Below are 14,657 nucleotides of genomic sequence, written 5' to 3' on the forward strand. Positions count from 1 at the left end.
TAAGCACAAACCCCCTTCCTGTACTGTATTATATCACAGCAGTTGTTCCTATTTCCCATAATAAAACGGAGCTGAATAAATATAGCCGAAGTGATAAAGTATATTAAAATGTGTTGACATCATACTTGATGAGTTAGAATATATTACCAAACACTAAAAATAGCTCAGGGCTTTGCAATGGAAGGGGCATGCAAGTATTACGTTACAGTTATTGTATGCATTCTTTTGCCAAATATGGCACCTTGTCTATAGCTTCCTCACATACAGAAAGGGGTTAAAGGTGCTACTCTGTGCATTAAAGGAAGAGAAGACAAAATAAGTATCTCTAAAACACTGGACCTTTTAACAAACTAACATTTATTCAACACAACAACACTTTGTGGAAGGACAGAGGGTAAAGAAATGAGGCAGTTATGTCTAGACATCAATAAAAAGCTGCAAGAGAGGAGTGATCCTGCAAGTGCAAACAATTGTACATTATTAGATACACGGGAAATATTGACCTGCACACTTTGCAGCATTCCTGACCTTGGCATTATAGGGTTAGAATAACTGTTCCTTGACAAGGTAAGTCTTTTCTAATTGGCTCCTTTAATTTAACTTGCTTTACACATTAGAGAAAAGAGTTAGAGATGCACAGATACATTTTACTTGGAAAAGACACATTTAGGAAGTTAATACTTATTTTAGAGTTATGAGGGTGTAAGTTAGAAAACAGTCGAATTAAAATACACTTTTATTTAACACTTAAAATTACACCAAACATTACACCAAACATTATTTCCATGTAGCCCTATAACAAAACCAAAATCCTGTTTGGAATTCATGCAGGCATTAAAGCTTGAATTGAATTTATAAGAATTATTACATATATATATTTTTAATGAATATTCAGGTAAGAACTAAGTCAATATTGAGACTAGCATTTCATGCACTCCATCTTCAAAAATGGTTTCCATTAAATCTTTTTACCCTGCAATAGTATTTGGAGTAGAATTCAGCAAACAATTTCCCTCCCCTTTATTGAATTTCTCCTCAAATGCATATTCAATCAAAACTCAAACTGCTGGCTTAACACAGAACATGCACTGAGTGACAGAAAAAGCATGCTTCAAAAACAGTTAAATAATCCAGAAGTCTAACCTTTCAAAAGCTTTGTTTCTTCCACTTTGGTTAGATGTCCTTCATCTATGATCTTGTCTGCCAAACAAAATAAGTGTTACTTTCCAAGCTCAAATTTAACCAGCTTTTCCCTGCACGCATCTACATAGAGTACATTCCATGACCAAATTAAAAGCTGATAATATTACTTCCTACTCAGGCTTGAACAAAAACTTTATTCTGGTACAGAATAATGAAACAGAGCACACAAGCCTACTGGAACTTTGTGATACAGTGCATAATTACTTCTCCTTATTAACTTACATAATGCTGCAGGTCACTAATGAGAATTTAGAAAAATTAACTTTATGTACTTTAAAAAAAAAAATCTAATAGGAAGCAACAAATAATTAATATATTTCTCAAGTTTAGTGATCAAAAAAGGAATTTGAAGAGCTGGTTGCCTGAAACAGATATCCACCCAAAACAGCAGAAATGTAGAAATGCACCACAATAAAACAGCAGTAGAGAAGTCTCCTCCACATCACAATTGCTTTTAACAGTGCCTGTGAAAGGTACACAGAAACAGCCCTTCTTTGTTTAAATCTTTCAAAAGAGCTACACAAACCTTCAAAAAATCAGGAATGCATCACATTCAGGTTCATGAAAAATGGAGTTTTTATAAAAAGTCTACTTTAGGGAAGTCTACTCCATGTATGTGAGGTGCACAAAAACCCTAGAAGTGGAATTTGAGACTAGATGGCTAACTGCATCCTAACTGCTGCTAGGACATGAAGGTAAACAAGAACACCAAGGGAAGAACAGGATTGGATTAATCAAAGACACTAAAAAAACTACTGAATAATTCACTTCTTTTTTCAGATGAGATTTCATTATTTCAAACTCCTTAAGAAGTGATGCCAACACAGAATTATTGAGGGTCCCATCTTACAGATCATGTCCTCGGTTTTTGTGCAGTAGATTTTGCAGGTTTTGTGCAGTAGATTTTCTGTTAGTCCCTCAAATATCAGGCTTGAAGCTGCCTTTGCCTCCCCTCTGTGCTCTCCCTCCCAGATCCCTGATACTCAGGCAGGGAATGCAGTTTGCTGGTTACTCCATGTGCTGTTAGCAGGTAACTGAGACACAGAGAAGGCTGAATGAACAGCACAAACAGGAGAGTTCAGACTAAGGAAGCTGGATGACAGTAAATCCACTTCAAATTTTTAACTTAAAAAAAATAAATGAAATAACTTTAGTCAGAATTTCCAGCTTCAAGTATTTTTGAAGATTACTCTGACGGCACGTTGCTGTAACTATGACAATCTAAGGACAGATGCAGGACAAGATCTGGGAGGAGATATCCTTTACAACCATAGATGGCATACAAGCTTCCAGACAAAAAGCCCTGAAGTCGGGTTTTCATGACCAAAAGCTTGTCCCGTCCTCTACCCTCCCCCACAGCCAGATAAAGCAGTCTAAACCAGATGTTCCCTCCACCTACTTTTATCAACAAAAATTATCCTGCGTTAGTGTAATATTTTACTAATACTGCTTCAGAAATACACAGAACACAACACTGGATTTTCAGGACTGGCTTTAGGTCTCAAGCAACTGTAAGAGATCACTCATCATCCAAGTTCAGAACAGCCTCGAGTTCCTCAGAGCTGGTGAGAATGACTGTGCCTACACTGAGAAAGGCACCGTGGAAGGAATCAAGTTACTGGCAGCCACAAGTCAGGAGCTCGAGTGATATCATGAGTCCTCTTCCATTTCAAAATAAAAAAAATCTAAACAAAAGTCTTCATATACGATAATTCCAGGACTCAGCTGTAGCTGGAAGACAGGTGGAAGGGAAGGCAGCAAGGAAAGAGCTGAGGAATTCTCCCTGTAGATCTGAAAAAACCAGCTGAATGCAAAAGCAAGTAGCTTTCAACTGCTTGATCTGAAGGGGTAACACCTCAACCATGCTAGGCTGCTAGCTTAAAATAGGCTTCTATAATCAGCTTACAGAGGAAAATTTAGCATTATGAATTGATAGATCTGTTAGCTTTCACAATTCAGTAACTGCTAAACCCCGAATAATTACAATACAAAACACAGACTACCCTCCTTGGCACAGATGTTTTCCAAATTAACTTTTGCAGCAGCTCTTTACACTCCATTTCCATGACTAAAAGAAATTGCAGGCATGTTTTCTTTAGGTTTTTTTTGTTTCTGTGGTGGCTTACTGCTTTCTAGTGTCCATTACTGATTTCACCATTTATACAAAAGGTGTCTCCTTGGCACTGTTTCTTCAGCCAAGACCTCGAGCAGCAGCACACAAGTCCCTTTGCCCAGCCTGACCCAAAGCTGGCACAGTCAGTGTTTTGCACTTGGTGACTGACACCTCTCCTAACTTCCAGAACGAGTGAACGTTCTCTGTGTTTCAATAACGCTACCATTAACATATGGCATAAGCCAACAAAAAGGTAGTTTATTTCAGCATGCTGGTGTGTATTTAGATAATACACAGAAAATTGGATGTTAGTATCACCAAACTACACAGAATTTTATTTTTCACTGTTACCACCTTAGTCACTAAAAATGGCAGAATCCAGACAACAATCAGAAAGCAAAAGCTAAAGAGATGTCTTCTTTATAACATCTCTTTCAAATCCCTGCATTTTTTTATTTTACTATTTCAGAAAACTTCATAAACCCAATTTATTTTTAAATCCGTGTTTTCCCTGGATCAAGACGTACAGTCTTGGCTACCAAAATATAATTTAGGGTGAGGATCCTATCTTTAATTTCTGGCACAAAAGAATTTTAGCTTTCATGCAATCCACTCCCTACTTAGCAGAAAGCACAGAGATGCATACAACTAATGTTTTTACTGATACAATCTGCTGTGAAGTTAAGCTTTCAGTTCATTTCTAAGATAATTCATATTTCCTTTTGCTGATGAATGCAGCTTAAAGCCAGCTTTCCTTTAGGTTTTTAGGCATTTATTATCTTTTCAATTTAAGAACTCCATTTTAGATTTGGGTTGCCTATCACTATGTGCAATATAATAGCTAAGATCTGTTAACATTAAAATTATCACTTAAGTAACATGGCCCCTCTATATTTGTATTTTGGCATCAAAATAGTTTTGAAGAAGGCCAGGTTTGAAAACCAATAAAAAACCTGTCCCTCAACATACAGATTTCCAACCATCTGAAAAAAGTGATACTAAAGAGCTTTAACTTTACTTGACACCTGCAGGTCCAAAGTAAAAGTCAAAAATAACCAATCAATCCATCAAAAAACTACAGTTAATAAATTTGCAAAAATCAGTTTGGTGAAAAGAAAAAAAAAGTAGACTTGCATTTAAAATCAAATGCAAAAATCACAAAGTAAGGGAAAAAAATCAGGACACAAATGAAGGATTAGACTGGATGTGAAAGACAGGAATCTAGCAGGGCAACAAATCTTACTTTGGTCTATACATCACCACATTTTTGCTAATAATGCATATCATGTACTAGTCAAAAAGAAGCACCGTGACTTCTGCTGTTGATACCACTGATTTTCACCAGTGGTTACTAAAAAAACCACTATGGAATGAGCAACAAGTGAACTGGATGTAATGATCAGAAAGTAACAGACTTCCCAGATCATTCAGAGCCAGATTTCATAACACTCTACAGATGTTACAGATCAGGACACGTTACTGGATGATATTGTGAGCGCATTGTGCTTAAAAAATAAAAATAATTACAAAATATCTTTAAAAACCTGCAGAAGCAGGATTTTACAAGCCATCTGGTTTCTGGGATTTTTATTGTATTATTATTGTTTAAATAATAAACCTGCTCCTCTCTCAATACTTAAATCTCTGGGCAAAACCCCAACATACTACCACATGATTAACTATTTATTCTCTCTGTATTGCCAATCTTTATGATATTATTCTACACTATTTTCTGTGTACCTTAAAACTTGAGTTCCTGACAATCTCTGGAACTGTATTTTTTCTTCCCAGGAGTTCCCAACCCTTGATGCTACACAGAGCAAAGAATAGGAGTAGGACTGAAGGGTAGCATTTACGTACAAAAGAAAAAGAATACATTGTACAGTTTGCAGTTTTTAACCTCATGATATTGTGAGGCCTAGTTAAACACATTTGAATGCGGAAAAGGCAAACTTTCGGTCCAAGAAGAAATACAAGAGCCAATGATTTGGATTTTTTCTTGATGTGAGAGTAAAAACTTAGACTGTCATAAAAAATACAAGATACTGAACCCTTTTGAACTCATATTCATTCTTTTAAAAGTGAAGCAGGCGAGGCCTTGCAGTGTCTTCACTCTTAGCTTTCAGTGTCTCGAGAAAGGGTAGGCATAAATACACTGATCTTAATTTTACCCTTCTTAGTACTTTTTTTATATCTTAAAATCTTTTACTAGATACTGTTGATCACTTTTCCTTCTCAATAGTGACAAGACTGATCACATTTAGTTTGCTGAAGTGATACTAATCTAGGTTTTGTCAAAATTGGTCCAGCTAACATCCAAACAATGCAAACAGGCAACCAATTTGTATTTGAATATCACACAGTGTGCTCCTCATGTTCAGTCTAGACAAAAAAAGTTTACTCAAACATTTAACTTCATTTTTACGTACTGATCAAAGATGATTCATATAAGATCTTTGCAAAATTTAGAATTATTTTAAACTGCAGCCTGACAGAAGACAGCTAGCAGTCATTAATTTTTTTAAATAAACATTTTTTAAATAAATAAAGTTTAAATTTGCTTTGACAAACATTAGCAGTATCACGTCATTCGGTTTATGGCACTGCAATCTGGATCACAAGAAGTAAAATCAAACAAGTCTGCTAAACTTCCTCGTGAAAATTTGAGAGGAAAGAGTCCAATGGGCATAATGTCAAAAAAAGATACTGTCTTATTTCTGCTTCTAAATGCTTCTCTGCTCAATTTTACGTACATAAGTTCTATAAACTCTGGGTTTTTTTGAAGTTTAGTAGCACTTTGCTTCTCTTCATTCTAATGATATTTTTCTTTTGGTAGGCAAAAGGTATTAACATCTTCAGTTTTTCCTTAATTATACATGTGCAGACAGTGCTGTTTCATTACTCATTTTCAAAAGTCATTTGCTTTGAAAAACACATTTCACATTCCAGAATAACACCTCTTTAGAAAGATTGGTATTGCAATTTTCTGTTTTTCTTAACAGTCTCTTGGATTTCCACATACAAACTATGGACTTGTTTTCCCTTTTGTTCTTCATTACAACTAATTGGAGAATGTGTAAGGCCTTCAGTTATCAGACAAATTATAGATATGTGAAAAGGCACCTCATGTCTGTCCTTCTGCCTGTGATATTTGCTTAAACTGAAAGGCTTTCAACTTAACTTGTAACAGGTGAAAAATTACACTCAGTTTTACACATCATGTGGCAACATAACACCCTTTTGTTGGTCAGGGCACAAAAATGGATGAACTGAGAAGAAGAGACAACGTGACCATCACTTTGCAAGAGCTAAGATATCCTATTCCTTCTTCTACCAGACATCTGTGTAACACCACAATGCCACAATTCTGCACTTAGAAAATTTCTGCTACTACAGAAATATTAAATAGTAGTGATAAATTCTGGTTTCATCCACCTTTTCTGTGTTTTCTGTTGTTTTTAAAGCAAATGTGAACACTCTTGTACTCACTCTGACATTCTATGAACTGATGAATAAAAGTGCAGTCCCCTCCACTCTTTGAAAGAAAGTGCTCTAGTAGAGAAAGAAACACTTCAGTTTACATCTTCTTATCATTTTCAAATTGATGCAACAAAAAATTTGAAAGGCATATTAACAATATTTGTCAGTGTACTCACAATGGACTTTTGAATCAAATCTGAGTTAATACGCAAGCAGACAAGACATGAAATTGAAATGATGTCTGAGGGATACTAGGAAATAGATTACTCTTTTGAACTGATCAGAAGAAAGAAGTACTTCAACTGCATTTTCAAAAGACACACGTTTTTAACCTATATTCTTCAGAATTTTTATTAGCTTTAAAAGGGTATTTTCTAAGTTTTTTATTAGTCTTCATGTTGATTCTTCATATCTAATACCCTCTACTTTAAAAGTGTTGTTGAATATCTCCCTACACTTTTTAAACAGTTTCACTTTGAAAAGACAGTTCTGCAGCAGAGCTCCTAAAACTGGGCTCCATTCCCAAGTCTACTCAAGTTCTTGTTCAGCTCCCAACTCCATCAGAATTCCTGCATCTCTTCAAGGTGCAAACACTTCCTTTCTGAAGAACCTCAAAAATCGTTTGACCAAGAGTCCAGCAGTGTGAAAAGGCTGTCATCAGTACAAAGCTGCAGAATATGGTACATTCTAACCAAATTGTTCAATCATTAGCTCTGACATCAGAAGCTCAACTGCAAAACTAAGCTTTACTATATTTCAAAGTTACTCTATAAACTTTTTTTTAACCCACAAGGACAGAGCTTTTAAAAAACAGCACCAGGCTCTAAAATTTATTTTCCATATTTAAACTTCCCTTTTTATTTTTTTCTCCATTTTTACCTGGTCCTCTAAGTGATCATATACAAATTTCTCATATCTTTCTTTATGTAATATATGGCTCACAAAATTTAAAGATGAAAGCCAGGTGTGGTGCAACACACTGAGAAAAATACCACTTTTTGAAACAACTTAGTTCACACAACTTTTATCAGGGGCTTGATGTACAAACAAGTTCCTCTCTTCTGCACCAGCTTTTCCAGATGTGCAATGAGAGAAAATGAATGCCTAACCATTATCCTCTAATACACTTTTTTTATGAAAAGCCTCTGGAGAGGCTATGAGTTCTTAGTTCCTCTACTCTGAATACAACTCTTGGCTGCTACAGCCACAGAAAAAAAGTAATGTAAAATCATTATTCTTGTCATGGCCAGGTAGTGTGCCTGTGCACATACTTTGAGAGAACGAGAGACAAAAGGAATTTTAAAAAGCATACTGATTTTACATGGGGTTTACCGTTTTCCTCTTAAATTCCCAAAGTTGCTCAATCTGCATTATAAACCCAAAATTCTTAGCTCTTCTAAAATAATGCAAAACTACACAGCAAAAAAACCCCAATGAAAAACCAACAGTAACTGCTTCCTGCTGCTTTTAAGAGAACAAAATCCAAAATCTGGCAGAGCAAATAACTGCCCATCTGTCACACAAGGGCTACATAAGGGACCGGAAGATGCAGAAAGGCACAGACTGTCATGAAGAGAACACAGGGCAGCAAGCTGTAAAATGCCAGAGAAACGGGGATGGATCAGGTATGGCAGAGATGCAGAAAAATGTACAACTGACAGAATAATGAAAAACTATGCTAAAATACAGAATAATGAAATAGCATGGTATGTGCATGACAAACAAGGTGATAGATTGTATAAACACACAGAAAGAGAACTTGAATGAGCAGTTATATGTTGTCTGTACTCAAAGAGAAATAACTTGGCCAACAGCTTCCTAAAACTTCCAGGTTTAAGCACAAGTTCCACTGTTAGTTATAGAATGGAGGAATCTATCTTGTCACACATCCATTCAGATGACACTGACTCTTATACAATCCAAAATAAGTCCAAAAGGGAGTGCTTCTTCAACTTTGACCAAAAAAGTGAGTTTCAGTGATATAATGATATTTTAAATGTGATATAATGATTTTTAAATGTGCAATTTTAAAATTTGGACTTGTAAAAGGTATCAGTACTTAAAAAACTCACATGACATTCCTACCAACAATTTTAAAACAAACAAAAATTGTTTCTTTAAAAAAACCAAGTCTAGTATGATGTTATAAATTATTCCTCTATGAAATAATTTATATTTGAAGTCAGAGCTCAACACCTTTTACTGTATGTTTCAAATTAGGTCTAGTTTAAAAAAAAAGAAAAGTAGACTCATTTCTTAACCATTCTATCAAATATTAAGCTATTACCAACCTAAAATTATGCATCAACAAGATGGATCAATCTATATAAAAATAAAATCTCATGGCAGTCTACAGAACTAGGAACAAATATTGAGTGTCCTGCTTGCCAACCTCAGTGTGCACCACAGCTAAGGGCCTAAAATGCTAAGATGCTTAGAGCAACCAGCACTCTGAAGATTTAGGGGAGGTTTTGGTACAGTTCCTGTAGGTGTTTAACAGATCTCTCTTCCTGGTCCCAATAAGGACCAGCCATGAGGTTATGTCATGATTAACTTTTGATTTTGCTATTGGTCTCCCTAGTTAAGAACCTCTTAACTTACAAATATGCATATGGAGCTTTAAAATTCTGTCTCAAAAATACAAAAACAGTAATCCTTAAACACTGTGAATACTGGTTAAAACCATGAGTTCTCTATATAGGTCCCCGAACCCTCAAACCAATCCTACCACCATTCCTCAGATTGTAGAAGCAAGCAACATCAAGGAAAGAATTAAAATTTACATAAGAGGATAAATACATCTCAGCCAATTAAACAATCTGGAATCATAACTGGAATATTTTTTGCTACATGTGATATTGGACAATTTCACTCAAAAAACTTTGTGTACATTAAGACACATGAGCTAAACTATTTGGCTTTAACTAACTGGCCTCTAAAAAACCCTATCACTTAGATCAAGCTGTATTAATTCCTGTTTCACATAAAGATACTCCTGAGTTTTAAAAAGTTAGTTTCCACTATTTATAAATTTTATATACTCACTTTTTTCATATTTACGTTATAAAAAAAATAGGTTTTGCTGACTTTACTTAGCATACCCAACTTCACTAGAAAAATACTGTATGTCTATGTGTTGCAAAGGAAAATTAAAAGGAAAAACAATCAATGAGCTCTTCACTTTCTTGTGCCACAACCCTGACATCATTCATTCAGTAGACACCTCCTGATTCCAGTGACAGCCTATCACAAACAAAAAAGAACCCCAACAAGGACAGCCTCCAAAGCCTCCAAGTTGTTTTGTTGTATTTTACGGAACTTTCCAACAACACTGTGACTGGAAGCATAAGCAAAAAAAAAAAAAAAAAAGCTGGTCAGGAGTGGACAAATTCATTTCAAAGAGAAATAATTCCAAGCAAAACTTTAGAGAACATTTTGAATTTTTTCATCTTCAAACATCAACCATAAGACAAAAGGTAGCCTTCAGATACACTACCTTTCTCTGTGCTCCCATTAATTTTAGGTATGAAGTCGTCAACTTGTATGCCTAGGATTAAGAAAGGGCATTATTTTTGGAACCAAGAAAAATGTTTTGGGTTGTTTCTTTATAAACACAGCATTTTGAAATGTACCTGGCTTTTCATACCACCTCCTCACAAGCACCTTATCAGACAAACCAGGCAAAGTTTGATGTGTTTCCTACAACAGATCACGTTGCTGTTTATTCAAACGTCTAAAAGGTTTATTAACTCCAAAGAATTACTGCCTATTACATACATATATATGTGCATATATAGATTAAAAAGTATTTTAAAATCTAATGTTTCTATGTCCCCTCCAAGCCTCGGGCCCCGGGCCAGAGTAAACACCCGCAGCAGCAGCGCCCTCTGCTGGCCCTGCCCCGACACGGAACCACCAGTCCAGGAGAGCTCCTTACTGGGATAACTGGGAATAGGAACTCTTCCACCAGACACCGAGACTACAAGATTATCATAACAAAAGTAACTGAACAGCAAATCCGGAAACCAGCTTGAAACAAGAAACTGATCACACCTACCTAAGCTGTTGTGTTCTTTAAGAGTTTTCTCTTGAAGGTGTTCTAACCGTACTGTAAACAGAAGTCCAAGATAAAGGTATTTCACAGATAAAAAGAAAAACAAATAATCAAAGTTCCTTCCCCGCTAGTGACTAACCTTGTAAAGCAGTCAGCCGCTCATTGGTGAAGTCATTATCAGCCTGCAAAGCTTCTATTTTTGCTTGAAGCTCTTGCTCTCTTTCTTCCATTTCATCTATTTTATGCTGCAATTCCTTTTTCTCAGCCAGTCCTTTCTGTTGGATTTCTTCTTGTCTTCCTTCTGCTACCTGCTCAAAAAGATTTTTAAAAATGTTAAAAAATTAACATGTGGAAGAATAGATCTTCTTGACGTTTATGCAACTAAACGTACATAAGTAACTTTTTTTGCTAATCAGATAAAGGAAAAAAAAAATCAAAATCTGTTACTTTTACATGAAGTTCACTTCAGGTAGACTGAGAGAATCTCAAAATATCTTAACTAACTTTTTGACTGAGGAACATAAATGTTACAGCAACAGTAAAGGGCCCTAGAACTAAGAAATGCCCAAAGTCTCCCCGCACCTCAATTCAGTCAAAACCCAAGAGCCCTTCTGAACTGAATGTACATTATACAGACCAACTTGATTGAAAGCCACATTTTTCTTTGCTGGATCTCAAGATCGTAAGTTTCAAACAGTCTCCTCCCTCAAAACAAGGTAATAAGTTTCAATTTTGATTCTTCTGTGTATACTCATCATCATCAATGATCAACCCATTGCTGGGGAAACAACTGCCTTAAGACCAGCAATTTAACATTTTAATTTGGAAAGAAAAATTTCACTGATGTACTGAACTAGGAACCTAGGCTCCAATTCCAGTATTTATCTAAGACAAATGCAACAACTGTCTCAGGTCTCCAGAGATAACACCATTACCTCCCTCGTCCACAACTCCTATTTATCTAGATCGGAGACTCTTGGAGAACAGGCTTTATCATGAAGTGATTATTCTGTTCTCCAGCACAAAGGACCTTAAATATTAATATACTTAGATATTTAGTTTAATATCAAACTTAATAGCAAGATTGAAGATAAGCCATATTATTACTATGTGGTGGTGTAACTGCACAAAGAGGCAACATGAAATGCAAATTTATTTCTAATTCTAGTTTTCATTCCTCTTACCTTTAAGATGTTTAGCTTGAACGTTACTAGTCCAAATAAAAGCAGCTGGATACAAAGTTTTACACTAGACATAATTTTATACTATAGTATATTTCAGCTCCAAAAGTATGGTAACTTTCAAACTGAATGAAGAGGGAACCTTTTCAGGAAGTTACTTAACTGATGACAGTTTCAATGACATTAAAACTGAACCTAAAGAACATGTAGAAGATGATGTGTGTCTTTCTATTGTTAACATGTTGTTTAACAAGTTTCTTAGCCTTTTTTGTTTGCTACATTAGAAATTAAACTGTATTTATTTGTTCCATTTATCACAGTTCTATCCAAAGTCAGATGAAGTTTTGTCATTACCTTCAGCTTGTCAGAAAGATCTTTAATTTCATTTACAGCTCCATTGTACTTATTAGCTAATTCCCTTAATTCTTCCTGAGTCCGCTCATTCATTTCTTTCAGGTGTGTACATTCATCTTCTGTATTACTTAAACTCCGCTGTAAGACAGAATTATTATGCAGTAAATAACAACAAAAGACAGACAATAAGCTACCAAACACTGCAAATGATCTATTTTTTCCAAGCAGTTACATATGCACAGGATGCCAACTAAGGGAATATAGCAAATAATGATAAAGGAAAAAAAATAAAGGAAAAGAGAATAATGCGAGATATTATAGGGGCAGAAATCTTGAAGAAAGTATCCAACACTTTAACTGTAAAAGCTCCTTTTAGAGTGTACTTTGTACAAGTAGTTAAGCATATGTTTCTATAAATGCTACAGTTTAAACAAGGTCTTACAGTATTTTTTTTACTGCATGTATGTCATTTTCCCATCATGCATGTCACACACACAGTAACTTCTGTAAGACAGCTTCATGAATTTTGAAATCGGGGGGAAAGGGAGGAGCTGAAAGAACAGCTTCTCATTAACTGTAACAATCTTAGTCCTGTCCAATACAAGAAATAAACACTACTACTTAATATTCTGCAAGTGTCACAGTACAACAGATACTGACGAATTGCAGCAACAAAACAGGCATGTAAATAGCAGCAGTTACAACTATTTTCAGCACTTCCAGGAGACCAGGCATGAAACTTCAATACCTCCACTTCAGACAATTTTCTGACCACTTCAATTTTCTCCTGAAGGACCCGCCTCAGGGACTCTTTGGCTGTTGTCTCATAATTGTGTTTGTCTTCCTGTAATGCTATAAGCTCTTTTCGTATACTGTCTTCTGTTTGATTCTGCACATATAAAATAATTCAAGAATAGAATATAAATTACAATTTTGCTCATTAAATAAATTAGATTGTGATAAAGCCTGTTCTATTAAAAAATGTTTAGCAATTCCTGGTAGATAAGAAAACGTTATGTACAAATCAGCGATCAAAGATTCTTGATTCTTCCTACGCCCAGACAACTGGGTACAAACAAGTTATTTTTTGAAGTGTATGTATAGTAGCACATGTTCAATGGTCAGCTTTGATTCCAGGAAATTTATGGGTCATTTTTGGGCACTGCTAAGACAATGTCAAGCCTAGGAGACCTACAACTGGACAAACCAGGAACCTACAAGAGGAAAGGCCTTACACTTATAACGTAGATAATTGAGAAGAAATAGAAATAAAATAAAAATCCAAGGCAGGCATAGATGGCCTAAACAACAATCAGGGGAGCATATACTTGTAACTTGACTATCAGACAGGACATGGGCAATGAAAACAACAGCCACTTACTGAGATGCCTTGAAATACAGAGCAGATCAACAGTTTTTCTGCTACTAAGATTATCAAAGTTGCATAGGCTCATTTTGGAAAGTTTATGTTCCAAATGTTTTCCTACAACTAGCTACTTTCAAAACTCTTGAAAAGAGCTGCCTTTCAGCATTCCTAACATTCAACTTTAAGCGAGCTACTTACCTTTGAACAAGCCTGTAATTGATTTCCCATAACTTCTAGTCTTGATAGCAGCCTGTCTTCATCTATTAAAGCCTAGAAGAAAAGAAGTATCACCTCAGAATTATCATGTGCTCAATGAAGTGCCAGTAGAGTTCTGCTTTAAAGACCTGAATTTTGTTGGAGTACTTACTGCTGATAGCTATTTCAAAGGTACATAACATTTATTAAACATTGTGTTTTGCACAGTTTTAGAGAACCACCATGAAGTTTTTATTATTTCTGCTGCTTTTTCCCCCATTAACAGCTAAAATTTGTATGGCAGTGCATAGTTCAGTCCATAAAGAAAAGGATGCCTGCAGATACCTGCCAACTAGTATCTGAAGCCTCTTGTGTGACAGCAAGGAGTCGCTGAAGGGTTGCCAGCTTCTGTTCCAACATTTGTTCCCGATGTAAGGCTTCCTGTGAAGAGAGCAGGGCACCAGTCAGTTCAGCTAGAACAACTCAGGAAATCAAAAGTAACAGAAAAGATCCCAAAATACAACAAAAAAGGAAATGTGAGTGGCAAACACTGTCACTTGTTCAAAATCATGAGAAGCCCCATTCCATTTTATGAATCCACAAATTTATTTGGATAGTTTAATTGGAAAATGCCATCCTATAACCTCAGGTTCCTAAACCTTCATTTTTTATGCTATGTTGCACATGCTGAGAACACACTGTTATTCTTTC

The 14,657-nt window shown here is 35.6% G+C and overlaps 1 protein-coding gene across 29 annotated transcripts in view; it reads right to left on the bottom strand.

Moving 5' to 3' along the window:
- LOC125331442 (sarcolemma associated protein) overlaps positions 1-14,657 on the bottom strand; it is a 79,005-nt gene that overhangs the window by 22,184 nt on the left and 42,164 nt on the right. For 9 of the 29 annotated variants that reach the window (XM_048315419.1, XM_048315443.1, XM_048315423.1 and 6 more), the window contains exons 7-15: positions 14,292-14,387; positions 13,950-14,021; positions 13,134-13,274; positions 12,386-12,523; positions 10,990-11,158; positions 10,854-10,904; positions 10,293-10,343; positions 6,806-6,868; positions 1,144-1,200 (exon numbers count right to left, since the gene is read on the bottom strand). In XM_048315419.1, coding sequence (XP_048171376.1) covers positions 1,144-1,200; positions 6,806-6,868; positions 10,293-10,343; positions 10,854-10,904; positions 10,990-11,158; positions 12,386-12,523; positions 13,134-13,274; positions 13,950-14,021; positions 14,292-14,387 — 838 coding nt within the window. The remainder of the gene's footprint in view (positions 1-1,143; positions 1,201-6,805; positions 6,869-10,292; positions 10,344-10,853; positions 10,905-10,989; positions 11,159-12,385; positions 12,524-13,133; positions 13,275-13,949; positions 14,022-14,291; positions 14,388-14,657) is intronic. The other 20 variants (XM_048315426.1, XM_048315425.1, XM_048315445.1 and 17 more) reach the window with 9 other exon arrangements.

The sequence above is a fragment of the Corvus hawaiiensis genome, chromosome 11 (assembly GCF_020740725.1).
Source record: "Corvus hawaiiensis isolate bCorHaw1 chromosome 11, bCorHaw1.pri.cur, whole genome shotgun sequence".
In the NCBI taxonomy this organism is placed as follows: Eukaryota; Metazoa; Chordata; class Aves; order Passeriformes; family Corvidae; genus Corvus; species Corvus hawaiiensis.